The 13,471-nt window shown below is 37.7% G+C and overlaps 1 protein-coding gene across 2 annotated transcripts in view; it reads right to left on the bottom strand.

The window, feature by feature from the left end:
- rttn (rotatin) overlaps positions 1-13,471 on the bottom strand; it is a 51,094-nt gene that overhangs the window by 527 nt on the left and 37,096 nt on the right. Inside the window, exons 44-53 of one of the 2 annotated variants that reach the window (XM_086065521.1) lie at positions 11,663-11,789; positions 8,828-9,021; positions 8,463-8,736; positions 8,285-8,388; positions 7,983-8,056; positions 5,418-5,551; positions 3,400-3,735; positions 1,963-2,337; positions 1,321-1,423; positions 159-213 (exon numbers count right to left, since the gene is read on the bottom strand). In XM_086065521.1, coding sequence (XP_085921647.1) covers positions 159-213; positions 1,321-1,423; positions 1,963-2,337; positions 3,400-3,735; positions 5,418-5,551; positions 7,983-8,056; positions 8,285-8,388; positions 8,463-8,736; positions 8,828-9,021; positions 11,663-11,789 — 1,776 coding nt within the window. Of the gene's footprint in view, positions 1-158; positions 214-1,320; positions 1,424-1,962; positions 2,338-3,399; positions 3,736-5,417; positions 5,552-7,606; positions 7,871-7,982; positions 8,057-8,284; positions 8,389-8,462; positions 8,737-8,827; positions 9,022-11,662; positions 11,790-13,471 lie in introns of those variants that run through there. The other variant, XM_086065520.1, reaches the window with a different exon arrangement.

Genomic DNA, 13,471 nt, shown 5'->3' with positions numbered 1-13,471 from the left:
TTTTGCTTGGTAATGTTTTTCATATTTAATAATAACAATCAATCAATTCTGCCTACCAACAAGCGACGGGGCAAATTGTTGTCACCCCACCAAGTCTGTTCTCAAATAAACACATCACTGATCAATATATTGAGCAAGTTAGCACTTGTAGGTCTTACATGTGGTTGAGATGGGTGCAGCTTATCTCTGCTCTCTTCTCTTCTCGTCTTCTTCCTGTGGTGTTCATCAAACGCCAATGAGCGCACAATACGTTTGCTCAAAAATGTTTCCTGTCATGACATTTCTCTATTTTAACAAAACACACTGATAGACCAGTCTCATGTGCTTAATTGATTTTTTTTTTTCAAAGCAAGTCAATGAAAATCTTAATTGCTATCTTTGTTAGGTAAATAAATAGTGTATCCGCTGAATTGTCTATTTTAACCATCAAATAATTCAATCTATTTTTGTTGTTGCTGTTGTGCATAATTTAATTAATTAACAATTTTTTTTAATCAAATAAAGCGAATGTCAAATTAAGTATTACATGTACAATGGTTATTTTAGGGATGGCCGACTACTGATACATACTAATACCCTGCTTAATTTCAAGGTCTGTCTCTGGGCACCCTCTTGTGGCCGTTTTACGATAGGAACTCGAAAATAGCCATAATTTATTGCAATTATAAGCAAAATTATATATTGAAATATATATATAGGAATTTCTTTAAAATTATCTGTCATTGTTATTTAGAAGTTCCATATATCAAAATAACTTGTGGTATCAGTTCTTGGTACTGGTATTGGTGGGAAAAAAGTGGTATCGAACATCCTGACTAATTTTTTAATAAAATGAATTTTAATTAATGGATGGATGTGTACAATGATACTATATATTAATATTTACTGATTTACAATGAATTAAACTATTCATTAAAAATATATTCAATACATTTTATTTCTATTTCTACTCAATTAGATAACAAACTTGGGAAATTTGCAATATTTTCACAAAAATAAATTGTTGCTATTGCTATGAATATTAAGAAGAAAATAAGAATATATTTTTGGAGAAGTCAGTTGGTCAGATTCTTTGCCTTTTTTGTGTGCTTTTTTTTTTAAAGGGAACATTTGTTCAAATAAAAAATATATAATAATGATAATAATAATAATAATAATAAATTGTAATTAACCAATTTTAACCCCTGGATGCCAATAAAAAAAAAATCTGAATTAATACAACAAAAACTACGTTACTCCTGTAAATACATTTCTTAGTGGGTTGGATTAAAATAAATAAATATATAAATAAATAAAAACACATTTTTCCCACCCTCTTACCTGCGCCTCAACAAGACGATGAGGAGTACAGTCAGTAAAATCAGTCCAGCAGTTGCGATCACCAAGTAAACATACATCATAAAGACGGACAGGCTGAAGCCACCTGAGAATGACATGACAGTCAACAATTGTCCAAAATGAGAAATAAGAATATCGCTGCAAATGTACTCATCTGCATGTAGGATGTATGGAAGTCTATATGTGCCATCTGACTTTGTATTTCAACTCATAACACAGATTCTTTTTTTTATCATCTAATATCTTTCACTGATTTCTTTGTCATTTTGTTTGTTTTCAACATGCGGTAAGACTTTCACTGGCAGCTATTTAAAAAAAGAGAAACTATTGAGTGCCAACCAATTTAGCGCATTCTGACTGATCACACAACACAGAAAGTACCAAAAGATGATTTTTTAGACAACGATAAATAAAACTAATAAAAAAAATAATAATAGAAAAACTTGTATTGTAATGATTCTTTTTTTGGTGTAACCAAACTGGCCTGGCTAGCATATGCCAATTTTCCACTGGCCAATAGGAACATTTTCTAATCAAATCCTGTGAAATCTGCCCGGCAACAAGAATCCGAGCAATTTCCCCATCTACGATCGCTTCCTTGTGTCGTAAAGTGCGCTTTTCTACCTGACGGCGACACGGTGACCATGACCGTGTTGGTCTGCAGGCCAGCGTTGGTGCTGAAGCTGCAGCGGTACATGCCGCCGTCTTCCCGCGCGACGGGACTCAGTTGCAGACTAACGTCCAGGTTCTGCTCGCAGCTGAGTTGACCGCGCTCGCTGTAATCTTCGATCAGCACGCCGCCCTCCACCCGCTTGCATATGCCGATGATGACCCACGCTTGGCCGAACGGCATGTGCTCCACCACCACCTGGTGGACGGCGGTGACGTTGCGCTGGTGGTTGCACTCCACCGTTAGGTTGCCGCTTGGTTCCGCCGTCACGTGCGCGTCGGCCTCCATGACCTCCGCGTTGTCTTCTTTGTCGTCTTCTGGAGGGTCATCTGCATTCACAGGAAGCTAAATTATTAAAATACACCTTAACATCAGTATGATGGCGACAATTATTATTCTAACCTTTTATTTTATATATTTTTTTATCTTGTGTTATTTTCACTTACTGGGCTAACCTGGGACCTCGGCATTTATTTCGTGCCATGTCATGTGGAAATGTATGTTAAGGCAACAACAACAAAAATCCTTAGACGTTTGAATCCTTGAATTTTGTGCGAAGAAATTCTTTGAATCCTTGAAATATCAACTTGAAATATAACTTGAAATGACAATGACAAAATAAAAATAAGAACGTGAAAAAAAGAATATATACAAATAATAGCAACTGAAAAAACTAAGAACAAATACTGAGTGTTGTGCGTTTTGGCCTCTTGGGGGCAGTGTGGTGCCGTTCATCCATAGCGTACACACTTAAAGTGGGTACAGAAGAAAGTTACTGGCCTGGCCTCAGATTCACGATTGAATTCTATTAAAATTACTCGTTTTTCACACATTGGGAAGAATTTGTGCCTTTGTGTAGTGTTATGTTAGCTGTGGGTATGTGTTCACACAGAATTTGTGAGTGAATATTCGTTATTCGAAGTAAAAACACTCCTGAAGTTGATGCTAACTTCCGGTTAGCATTTGGATGGGATCCTCCCTTTGCTTTTAGCATTAGCGCTAGGCTAGCGATGTTGTAAAAACGAAGCATGTTTTGTATTTAAATATACAGTAGATGTAATCCTTACTGTCCTGTGTTTAGTTTTACAGTTAACTCCAACTGGGATGTCATTAAATAGCTTAGAGGACGCTTGGGGACAACAGAATAACCAGAACAACATACGCTACACACTTGCTAATTGTTAATGACGCGCAAGCAAAAATGGTGCATTCAGGGTACTTTCACAGCGTCGGAAACTCCGGATTTCTTCGATTATAACGTCTTATGGGGAAAATAATGGGCCATTTGGCCCAATTGCCGATTATTTTGGCAGATGTTTGAAGGGCAATAATCGGTGGCCGATTAATCTGTCGGACCCTTATCGCGAGTACAAAATGTATTCAGCTGTTACCTAAATCCTCCACCTGAATGTTTCGGATCCAGGGGCCTTGGGGGAACGTCTGGACAGAGCAGTGATAAACCCCAATATCCTGGTGGGTGACGTTCTTCATGGATATGCTTCCGTCCATGGGCGTGCTCCTCAAGAACTCGATCCGTTCGCGGTAATGGTAAGTGGTGGCGACGCCGTACTCCGGGTGGAAAACAGCGATGGAATTGGTGTCCGGGTCTTTGGTCCATGACACCATCGTGAGGTTTCCGTCCCAGGGGCACAAGCAGTCTAGGATCATCCCCTCCTGGAGGTGGATCGTGACCATCTCGATCTCCGGGGCGGTATCGGAGCACGCTCCTGCGTTTGGTTTCACAAAATGACAACAATAGGTGAGATGTTTTACTTTTTAGTTTAATTTCAAACAAAACATTGTGTCCATAATTTACAACAGTACCCAAGTGTTTTACTAACATCACTTATGGAAGCAGCATAAAAAGTGTTTCATTCAACAGCCACACTAGCTTGAAAGTGGCTCAGGATCTTGTGGGCGTGGTTATTATGTAAATTAGTCTTATTTTCAGAAATTGTTAGATAATTATACACCACTTTAAAAGGCTTTTTAATTTAAATATTTAAAATAAATGCTTTACTTGCTTAATTCCATACTTGATAAGAGTTTGAATAATTTGTAATTCAAATACATTCGACATCATGTCCTCTTAAAATATAAAATCTCTTTTAGCTCAAATGCCAAATTAGCTGGTTACAATCGCCTGTGATGGAATAAAATTAACTGGCATCACCAGGGTTTTGATAGTTTTTTATTATAATTTTTATTTAATTTAGTTTTTCTTAAAATCAGTTATTTTATAAGTTTTTAGAGCAAGTTTTGTAGTATTACCTCTCCCCCCTCCCCCCAAAAATGCTTCATTTAGTATAGTAAATTAATTTTAGTGTTAGTTAAAAAAATAATAATTACGTATTTTTGTATGGGTTTTAATAAAAAAAATTTAAATACTTAATTTTGTTTAGTTTTATTAGATTTAGTATTAGTTTTATTTATTTTAAATATATGAAGTATTTTATAAATGCATTTTTTTTTAAATGCTTCATTTTAGTTGAGCTTTTATTTGTTTTAGTTTTAACTTTTTTTAAATATATGAAATATGTTTTAAATGGAGAAATAAATAAAAGTCACAAGTACAATTCTCAAACAACTGACCTTCCTTCTGTACCCACGGATATTACAATACCAAAATAAATATTCAAACCTTATAAAGCTCATATATGTTATTAATCGACAAAGACAAAAACAAAGGACATTTACGCTATAATTCGTTTTTGTTAGTTTACTACTCCTCAAATAGGGGGACGCAGTGGAAGCGTATTTTTTTTTTTTGCCGTAGTAGAATAAAGTGTAATTGCACCTCCACTACAGTAGGGGGCAGTGACACTCATTGGCAGAGAGTGCAAGGTAAGTTTTCACCCCCCCCCCCCCCTTAAAAGCATTTTATTTTGTTAACACATGTTTTTTCAAAAAAAATTTAGTTTGTTATTTTATTAGTTTCCGTTAACTATAATATAATATTCATCTTGTGCTCAACTTTGGACACTCCACTGTACTTTTCTATAGCTTCAAGTCAGGTTTGGTGTTGGACTTGACTGACTATTACTATCAATTAATCAATAACTTTAATATTGTTCGTGATTAAAGGACACTTAGGTAGGAAAATATATATCTGATAGGGACCAAATCCTGCTTCCAATAGCAAAAAAAAATCCACACATCCTTAAAAGTTATAGAATTGCCTATATATGGCACAAGATGGTGGAATTTTTGTCTATTTTCCCCCACAAGGTGTGAACGGCCACATTAACAAAAGAGACAACAGTGATTGCACAGTTTTATCTGAACTGAATGACAACTGTTACAAAAATTGACTATTAATAATACAAATATTCAGGAAAATGAATGATAAGCATTTTGCACTCTTGTAACAAATAAGAGAGGGGAAAAAAGAGCATATTTAGCGTCATACCTTGAAGAAAAGGGAGCAAGACAAGTGCCACGAAGTACCAGCGCTCCTTTTGTACGACTTCCATCTTGGCCCGGCGGAGGAGAATGAAAGCTGCATTGATGAGACGAGTGGAACGGCACCCGAGCTGCAACTTCCTGCTCGCTCTCGGGCCACAGAGACACAGCACGCACTTCATGGTAGCTTGCCGCTAGCTCATTGCACTTGCGCGCACACAGACAAGCACTTTATCAGCCAGGGTAGAAAGGAGCGGTGAGCTTATTTATGGCACAATGAAGCATGCTAAAAGTTTTTGTTGTTGGACGAGCCACCACAAAACATGATTCAGCATGTACAGGTCAACACATCAAATATACAACATTAAAATAACAAAAAATATACATACTAAGATAGACAGGTTGCTAGCTTGCGTCCAAGATGCCCTTGAGCAAAAAGAGAACTTGAGGTTACTTCGTCTTGGGCCTTCATAGTGTAGCAGCACACAGGTGTCAAACTCAAGGCCCAGCCCCTTCCATTTTCTATAGCCCTCTGAAGCAATTCATGTGCATCACCTTCCATGATTCTTGCTAAAATCTCAACCAAAATTTCTAAACGCCAATTGTAGAATAATAACATAGAGATATTGGAAGCAATTTTTGTTACCAAGCTCCTTTTTACAGTAAAAAATGAAGTTATCCATCAGTTGTTGAATATGTAATAATATGAAGAAATGAATAATCCCAATCCCGAAAACGTGTTATTTCCCAATAATGTATTTTTTTTAGGTTTGTTTGTTTTTAATGCAAGAGCATTCAGAAGGCTTTGATGCAGCTTCTAAAATGAAAAGGTGGCTTAAGAAATGGTAGTTTTTTATAAAACGGCCAGCAGATGGCAGCAGAGTATAAGAGATTAGCCAAGGCCATGTCGCAACAAGCTCTTTTTTGTCAGTGTTTTCACCAGGAATGTGAATATTGCTGAAACTTAGCTATATTCTAATGCTAATTGCTGCAAAACGGAAACAGATACAAAAATACTTTTTTTTTTCCTGATGAAAGATTTAATCTTTCTTTTGATAGGTTCCATGTTTGTTTGTTTTTAGCAATATAACAATATTCTGTGGGCCTTGCAAAATCAGCCAAAATCCAGTAAAACAGCCGGGAGCGAAAGGGGTTGCTTCAGTGAAAATGGCTGGGAGTGAATAAGTTAAACATTTGAGCATTAAATATTTTTAATCCATCCCGCATACCCCGACCCCCGTGTTTTCCTTTTTCCAGTCGATGAAACTTGGGGTGCTAATTGGCGACTCATCAAGTTCAACTTCTGTTGTGACTTTGAAGACAAATTATTTGTGTTTTGTTACATACAATTCTGATTGTGCGGTTTGACAGTAATAATAACCCCTTTTTGAGTTTTTAAATAGCAACAGCCCTAAAACGTTCAATCCTGCTGTGGTGAAATCTGAAACATTCAACTAGCCTTTTTCATCCATCCATCCATCCATTTTCTTAACCGCTTGTCCTCACAAGGGTCGTGGGGGGCGCTGGAGCCTATCCCAGCTGGCTTCGGGCAGTAGGCGGGGTACACCCTGAACTGGTTGCCAGCCAATCGCAGGGCACACAGAGACAAACAACCATCTACACTCATACCTATGGACAACTTGGAGAGTTCAATTAACCTGCCATGCATGTCTTTGGAATGTGGGAGGAAACCGGAGTACCCGGAGAAAACCCACGCAAGCACAAGCACGGGGAGAACATGCAAACTCCACCCAGGAAGGCCGAAGCCCGGACTCGATCTCATGTCCTCTGCACTGGGAGGCGGACATGCTAACCAGTCAACCACCGTGCCGCCCCTTCAGACAGGACAATAAAGGCATATTAATAATAATAACAATAATAAAGTAATTTATAATCATAAACTAATGTGAACTAAAAACTGTAATTTTTTAAAAAGAAATATATAAATATAAGAATATATATAACAATAATATGTAATAATAATAATAATATATGTGTATATATATATATGAATATAAAGCAATATAATAATATAACATACAAAATATATGCATATTACAAAGGCCCTAATCCTCCTTCATTTGATATACCACCCCTTGTAAAAAAAAAAGAAGAAAAAAAAGATTTAATTGTCTCCATCCTGTAAACTGTCGAGGTGCCCTTGAGCAAAGCATTAATAAAGCACCACCACACTAATTCCATTTTTTAATTAAAACTTTAATTAGGGATTAAAATCTGCACTATGAATTTTTAAAAAATGCAGGAGTTCATCATTGATTAAAGTATATTTTAAAGAAAACAAGTAATTTAAAATACTTAAATAAGAAAATATTTGGAAAGTACAATACATGACAAAATCAATAATACAAAAAAATGGAAGTCATGTATACAGCAACTGGGAGAGGCTTTCAAGGCACTTCAACAAGTAGGCGCATAAAGGCTCCTGTTTGTTCTCAGCATCTGTGATGTACAAATGAAATGAAATACAAACAAACACACAAAAAAAAAAGGCTTGAAAATGATTCATCAAAAATATTCCCGCCCAATGGCGGGGATGAATCAAAACCAACACGTACCCTTCTTAGACATGCGGTGCGCTTCCTCGATCCTCAATCGAACCGAAGGACACTTCAGGGTAATCTTGGCCTTGGAGAAGAAAAGAAGAAAGATTAGGATGTTTTGTGTTAAGTCTGAGTTTTTATAATGAGGACTTGATAATGCAGAGATAAAAAAATGCTGGTCAGCTGCATTATAAAGCCTTTCTCAAAAATGTTGTCAAGCTTACAGGGAGAGAGGAAGATTTTATTTACACATTGAGATAAAGCCAAAACTCATCCACTGTGCGCACGTGTGTGTATGAGTGTGTGTGTATACCCGTTGGTTATTATGGAGCAAAGCCCAAAGTGCAGACGCTCCCATGCAGCAAATCTCCACCTCTTTACTTTCCAGACAGCCGAAGAGGACTGTCATAGCTTTGTCTAGAGAGAAAAAAAATAATAAGTAAATGGGCAAAACCACAAATGAGTCCCGATTTGAATCAGCCTCTTCGTACCATTGGCGATGATGTGCGGCTTGTTGGCGGGACAGAAGCAAAGGTTGTGAAGGGTGAGCAGAGCGCTGCGTCGATGCGGCGCCAGATCCACCAGCACTTCCAGCGCCCCGGTGACCCTGAGGATACTCTGCTGGCCGTCGTCGGAAAACGACAGATTGACCAGCAGCCTGAGCCACAGACCCATCAGGCCGCCCCAGCTGTTGACGACGCCCGCGCCCCTGGCGCTACCCGCCTTGGGCACGGGCACAGAGGTGAACGCTTGGAGGAAGTTGTTCTGGGAGAGAAGTAAAAAAAAACAAAAAAAAAACATGGTAGCCTCATGTAAAGGTACTGAAAACTGGGGCTGTTTCCATGGCTACTGGCACCTTCTGCAAGACGCCTCGGCAGTCACGGGACATGACCAAGTTAGCCAGCAAGGAGAAGGAAAGCTTCTGGATGGTGCTGTTGTCGGGCGCGATGCCCGAGGCCAACCTCATGATGGAGTGCATTAGCGAGCCACTTGCGGTGCCTTTTGGTCCTGGCGCGACACTCGGACCCATGCCACACAACGAACTGCATGCTGGGACATTAGGGGGAAAAAATACATTACACGTCCTCTTGGAAAATGGAGAAATCAAAATATTTTTCAAGAGATGGATGTTAAAATATATTTAAATTAGATCATTAAACTATTTTTTTTAAATACAATTTAATTAATTTAAATGTATTTAAATTAAATTAGTCTGGCAAATAAAATTTTGAATCGTAATTAAGTGGCATGACTTTTTGTTAACTCACAATTAATCGCACATTTTATATCTGTTCTAAATGTATAATAAAATATTTGTTCCCAAGTTTTCATACTCCATTTTACATAAAAGTGGGAAAAATGCTACACTAATAGAAATATGGCTGCATCTTTTAGTCATTGATATAGTAATTTCATAATAATTCATAAAATTTAGTTAAAATATATATATATTTTTTTTACTGTACTGTAAAAAAATCGGTGATACCTATTTGTGTTGAGGTAATTTTCTGCCGCTAGATGGCAGATAGAGTTATCTAATGTTTAACATGAAGTAACTTGTGAAATTGTGCATTTTTTAAATTGTAAAATACAACTTGACCCCAGTCTCCACAAATATATGCATTATTATTAAATGTATTACTGCTAAATTTTGACGTGGACAAGTCTGCAGCGTTGCGACTGGAATCCCCCCAGTACAGGCTTTCCAAGTAAGGGGCGGCCATTAATCGCGCATTAAAAAAAAAGTGGTGTTAAAGGAAAATTAACACACTCATTTTGAAACCCCTGATTTAAATTAACAATTATTTGCTGTTTTTGTGCACAGGTCAAGGCCATATCTAATATAAAAGTAGTACTTTGACACCATCTTGTGGTATCCAAGGACAATTACAAAATTACATGTGGAAGGTTGGAGGTTTCATGGAATAAAATGCACACGTAATCTAGAACCTTGCTCAATTACTCATGATATAAGCAGGATAAAGTCCAAGTAAAAAAAACAAAAACGTGCTGAGCTTAATTTACTAGATAATGCCATTTAATTTAATTGATTTGTTTTGTATTTCATGCACTGATTTGCATTTTTTAGCTAACAACCAATCAGAGTGAGCGATTGTCACCGATAGCCGACGCCATGTTGGTTGATGAGTTTGTTTGATTCTGTAAGAAGGACGGCTCTGTTTTAAATTTGCATTGAAATCAATTGGAAATGTATTATTTAAAAATGAAGGTAGTATAAATGAAGGCAGAGAATGAAAGGATGCAATGCAAGGGTGCTCAATACATCAATCGCGTTCATCCAGTCAAGTAGTAGGTAGTACATGACATAAATAATAAAATAAAATTCAGATAAGGTGATGAGCTGGGTTGGCGGACCAGTATTTTATCTCATTGGTATAAATATAAAAAAGGAGCTGCACGGTTGAACGGCTGTCTGCCCGCCACACCGAAACATCTTTGCACGGCTGCACAGCGTCTGAACGTGTGTCATAAATAAACTGCACAGAGACTAAATATTTACGCAACCTCTGCGATGAGTCAAACACCCTGCGTGGAGTTCATTAATACCATAATGCCAGCAAGCTTTGAGGTCATCATTGAGGTCATAGAAGAGGCCCCAGAATTGAACCCTGTGGAACACCATTCATATTGCTCTTAAGCACTGTGACTTTAAGTGATCTTATTTGGAAAAGCAACACAATTTAAAGTACTTTTCTTTTTAAAGTAAGTTTTTTCTAAGCAGGTAACTTGTGGAATGATGCTGCTGATTGGGTTGTTGCTAACACATGTATGCTAATGCTAGCCTCAGGCTCTCTCAACACCAGTCAATGAATATCTTCTTCATTATGAATCTATTTCCCGCAGACACATAAATAATTTGCAGCGAGGCAATGAGGATGATTTTTATCTCCCACATTTTGGAATGAATTCTCATCTTTTATCATTTTGACTTTTTCTCTGCCTAAAACAATATATGTCAAAGTACGCGCGGATGAAAACAAACCGACTGCAAACAAGGCCTTAGATGAAAGGTTTGAGATGAAACGTTCACTTTTGTCTCTGGAGACAAAATGATAGCCGGAGGGCGGATGGTGTAACATTAAGCCTAACCGCGCGCAGCCTCAACACAACCTGCTGTTCGGTTAACCTTTAGGGAAATCCTACCGGCTGACTTCATTGCTTTCTCATGCCTCGGAGCTCTGTGCTTATATGGGGGGTCTGAAGTGCCGGCCCCCGCTGAGGACGCGGTGCCAGTCAAATAGAAATCGAAACACAGACGCACAGAAAGTGGTTCACAAGCGTTGCAAATAAAACTTCCGATTTCCATCGCGCGAGCGCCCCGGCGCGTGCACATCAAAGGGACCACGAGCTATTTATCAAAGTAACATTTCCCAGTTTCCTCGCCTTTTCGTCTACTGAAAAACTAATTTTTCTTACAAGCCTCTCGGCGTTCAAACTTCCAATTAAAGCGGAATACTAATTACTGAGTCAGAGCAGAGAGGCTCCAAAAATCAGCTCCCTCTGGTGCGAAAGCTGCTGTCGCACACGCGGCTTCGGCGGCCCTTTCCTCGGCACACTGCGGCCATTGTGGAGCGCTGGGACACACAATGCTCAGTGGGACAATGGGCGCATTGGGCAAACGTGAAGCCAGGCACAGAAGACATACACAACACAGCTGAGACATAAAAACCTGCGGGGAAGTCGGCTGTGTAGACGCAGAGGAGCTCCAGCACCGCCTCCAGGATGGAGTCGTCCAATAGGAGCCAAGGCCAGAGGGCATGCAATACCAGGGCGAGGCATGTATCTTTGGCCAACACCTACACAAACGGAAAACATCAAAACCCTCATATACAAACACATGGCCATATTTTTATGTCATTCTGATTAATATTTTGTTTGTGAAATATCAATTTAGCAGCAAAATCCAACCATTTTTATCTATCCTCAGGGCGGCCATTTTGTCACTTGCTGGTGTCTGAAAATGACATCACAGTTGCTCAGTAACGACAGTTCACAGCTCACCTGTTTTCTGAATTTGGTCATGTGAAATTTGCAAGCTTAGCCCTGATTGGTTGTTAACTGAGCAACTGTGATGTCATTTTCAGTCAACAGCAACTGACAAAATGGCCGCCCCCTGAGAAGGAAAAAACGGGTACATTTTGCTTCTTTATTCATATTCCAGAAAAGTAATATTAATCAGAATACCATACTTAACTCATTCACGTCAAAAATTCATTTGAACTATTTCTATTAGTTTCACATTTTTTCCCACTTTTGTTAACAAGAGTATGAAAACCTAGAATTTTTTTTATTGCACATTTAGAACAGATATATAATGTGATTAGTCATGAGTTAACTATTGAAGTCATGCAATTAATTACAATTTAAAAAAATTATCATCTGATAATTTTTCAATCATTTTTTTCTTTTTTGTTTAATTACTTAATTATTTCAACTCAAGATTAATCACAAATTTTATATCTGTTCCAAATGTACAATACATTTTTTCTAGGTTTTCATACTCTTGTTAACAAAAGTGAAACTCGTAGAAATAGTTCAAATGAATTTTTGATGTTTATAGCCGTCAATGGCAGTGAATGAGTTAAAGAGGAAGTCAACCTTAAACATTTCTTGACAATAATATGTTGCAGGTGACCTCACTAGTCTAAACATGACTTTCTGACTTATGCAGCAAATTCCAGTCGTTTTTAATCCATCTCAGGGGGCAGCCATTTTCGACTGAAGATGACATCAAAATATACAAATGATCACAAAGGTAATCAATGTTTATTTAGTTCACCTTAATTTGAGAGCTGAACATATTTTCCCTATATTGGGTCTTCTTCTACCTGCTGTCTGCTGTATTGTTGGCATGGAAACAACCCCCTATATTAACTCATTCACTGCCATTGACGGCTATAGACGTAAAACATTTATTTTAACTATTTTTTATTAGTTTAACATTTTTTCTTACTTTTGTTAACAAGAGTTTTAAAACCTAGAATTTGTTTTATTGTAAAAAAATATATCTTAAAAAAAGAAAGAAAAGATTATTAAAAATTAGGGGCATCAGGCGATTAAAATTTGTAATCGTAATTAATCGCATGATTTCACTAGTTAACTCACGATTAATCACAAATTTTACATCTGTTCTAAATGTACAAAAAAAACCTCTAGGTTTTCATACTCTTGATAACAAAAATGGAAAACAATTTTTTAAATAGAAATAGTTCAAATTAATTATTGACATCTATAGCCGTCAATGGCGGCGAATGACCCAAAACACACAGAAAGAAAATGTGTTTTTTTTTTAGACTCAGCTCATGCACCGCCAGCATCACATATTCAAAGAACAGACTCGTCCACGAAGTGAAGTGCGGCTTACGGCAAAATACTACTACTCCGAGCAGGCCAGATCTCGTCTGATCTTGGAAAGATACTTCAGGGGCAGCTGTAACTCTTGCGTGCACTTTAGGTCAAGAAGGTAAAGTTACTTTTT

Source organism: Leptonotus elevatus, chromosome 21 (genome assembly GCF_054856555.1).
Source record: "Leptonotus elevatus isolate MCC_2025b chromosome 21, RoL_Lele_1.0, whole genome shotgun sequence".
Lineage (NCBI taxonomy): Eukaryota > Metazoa > Chordata > Actinopteri > Syngnathiformes > Syngnathidae > Leptonotus > Leptonotus elevatus.
This window is presented reverse-complemented; position numbering and strand designations above follow the sequence as displayed.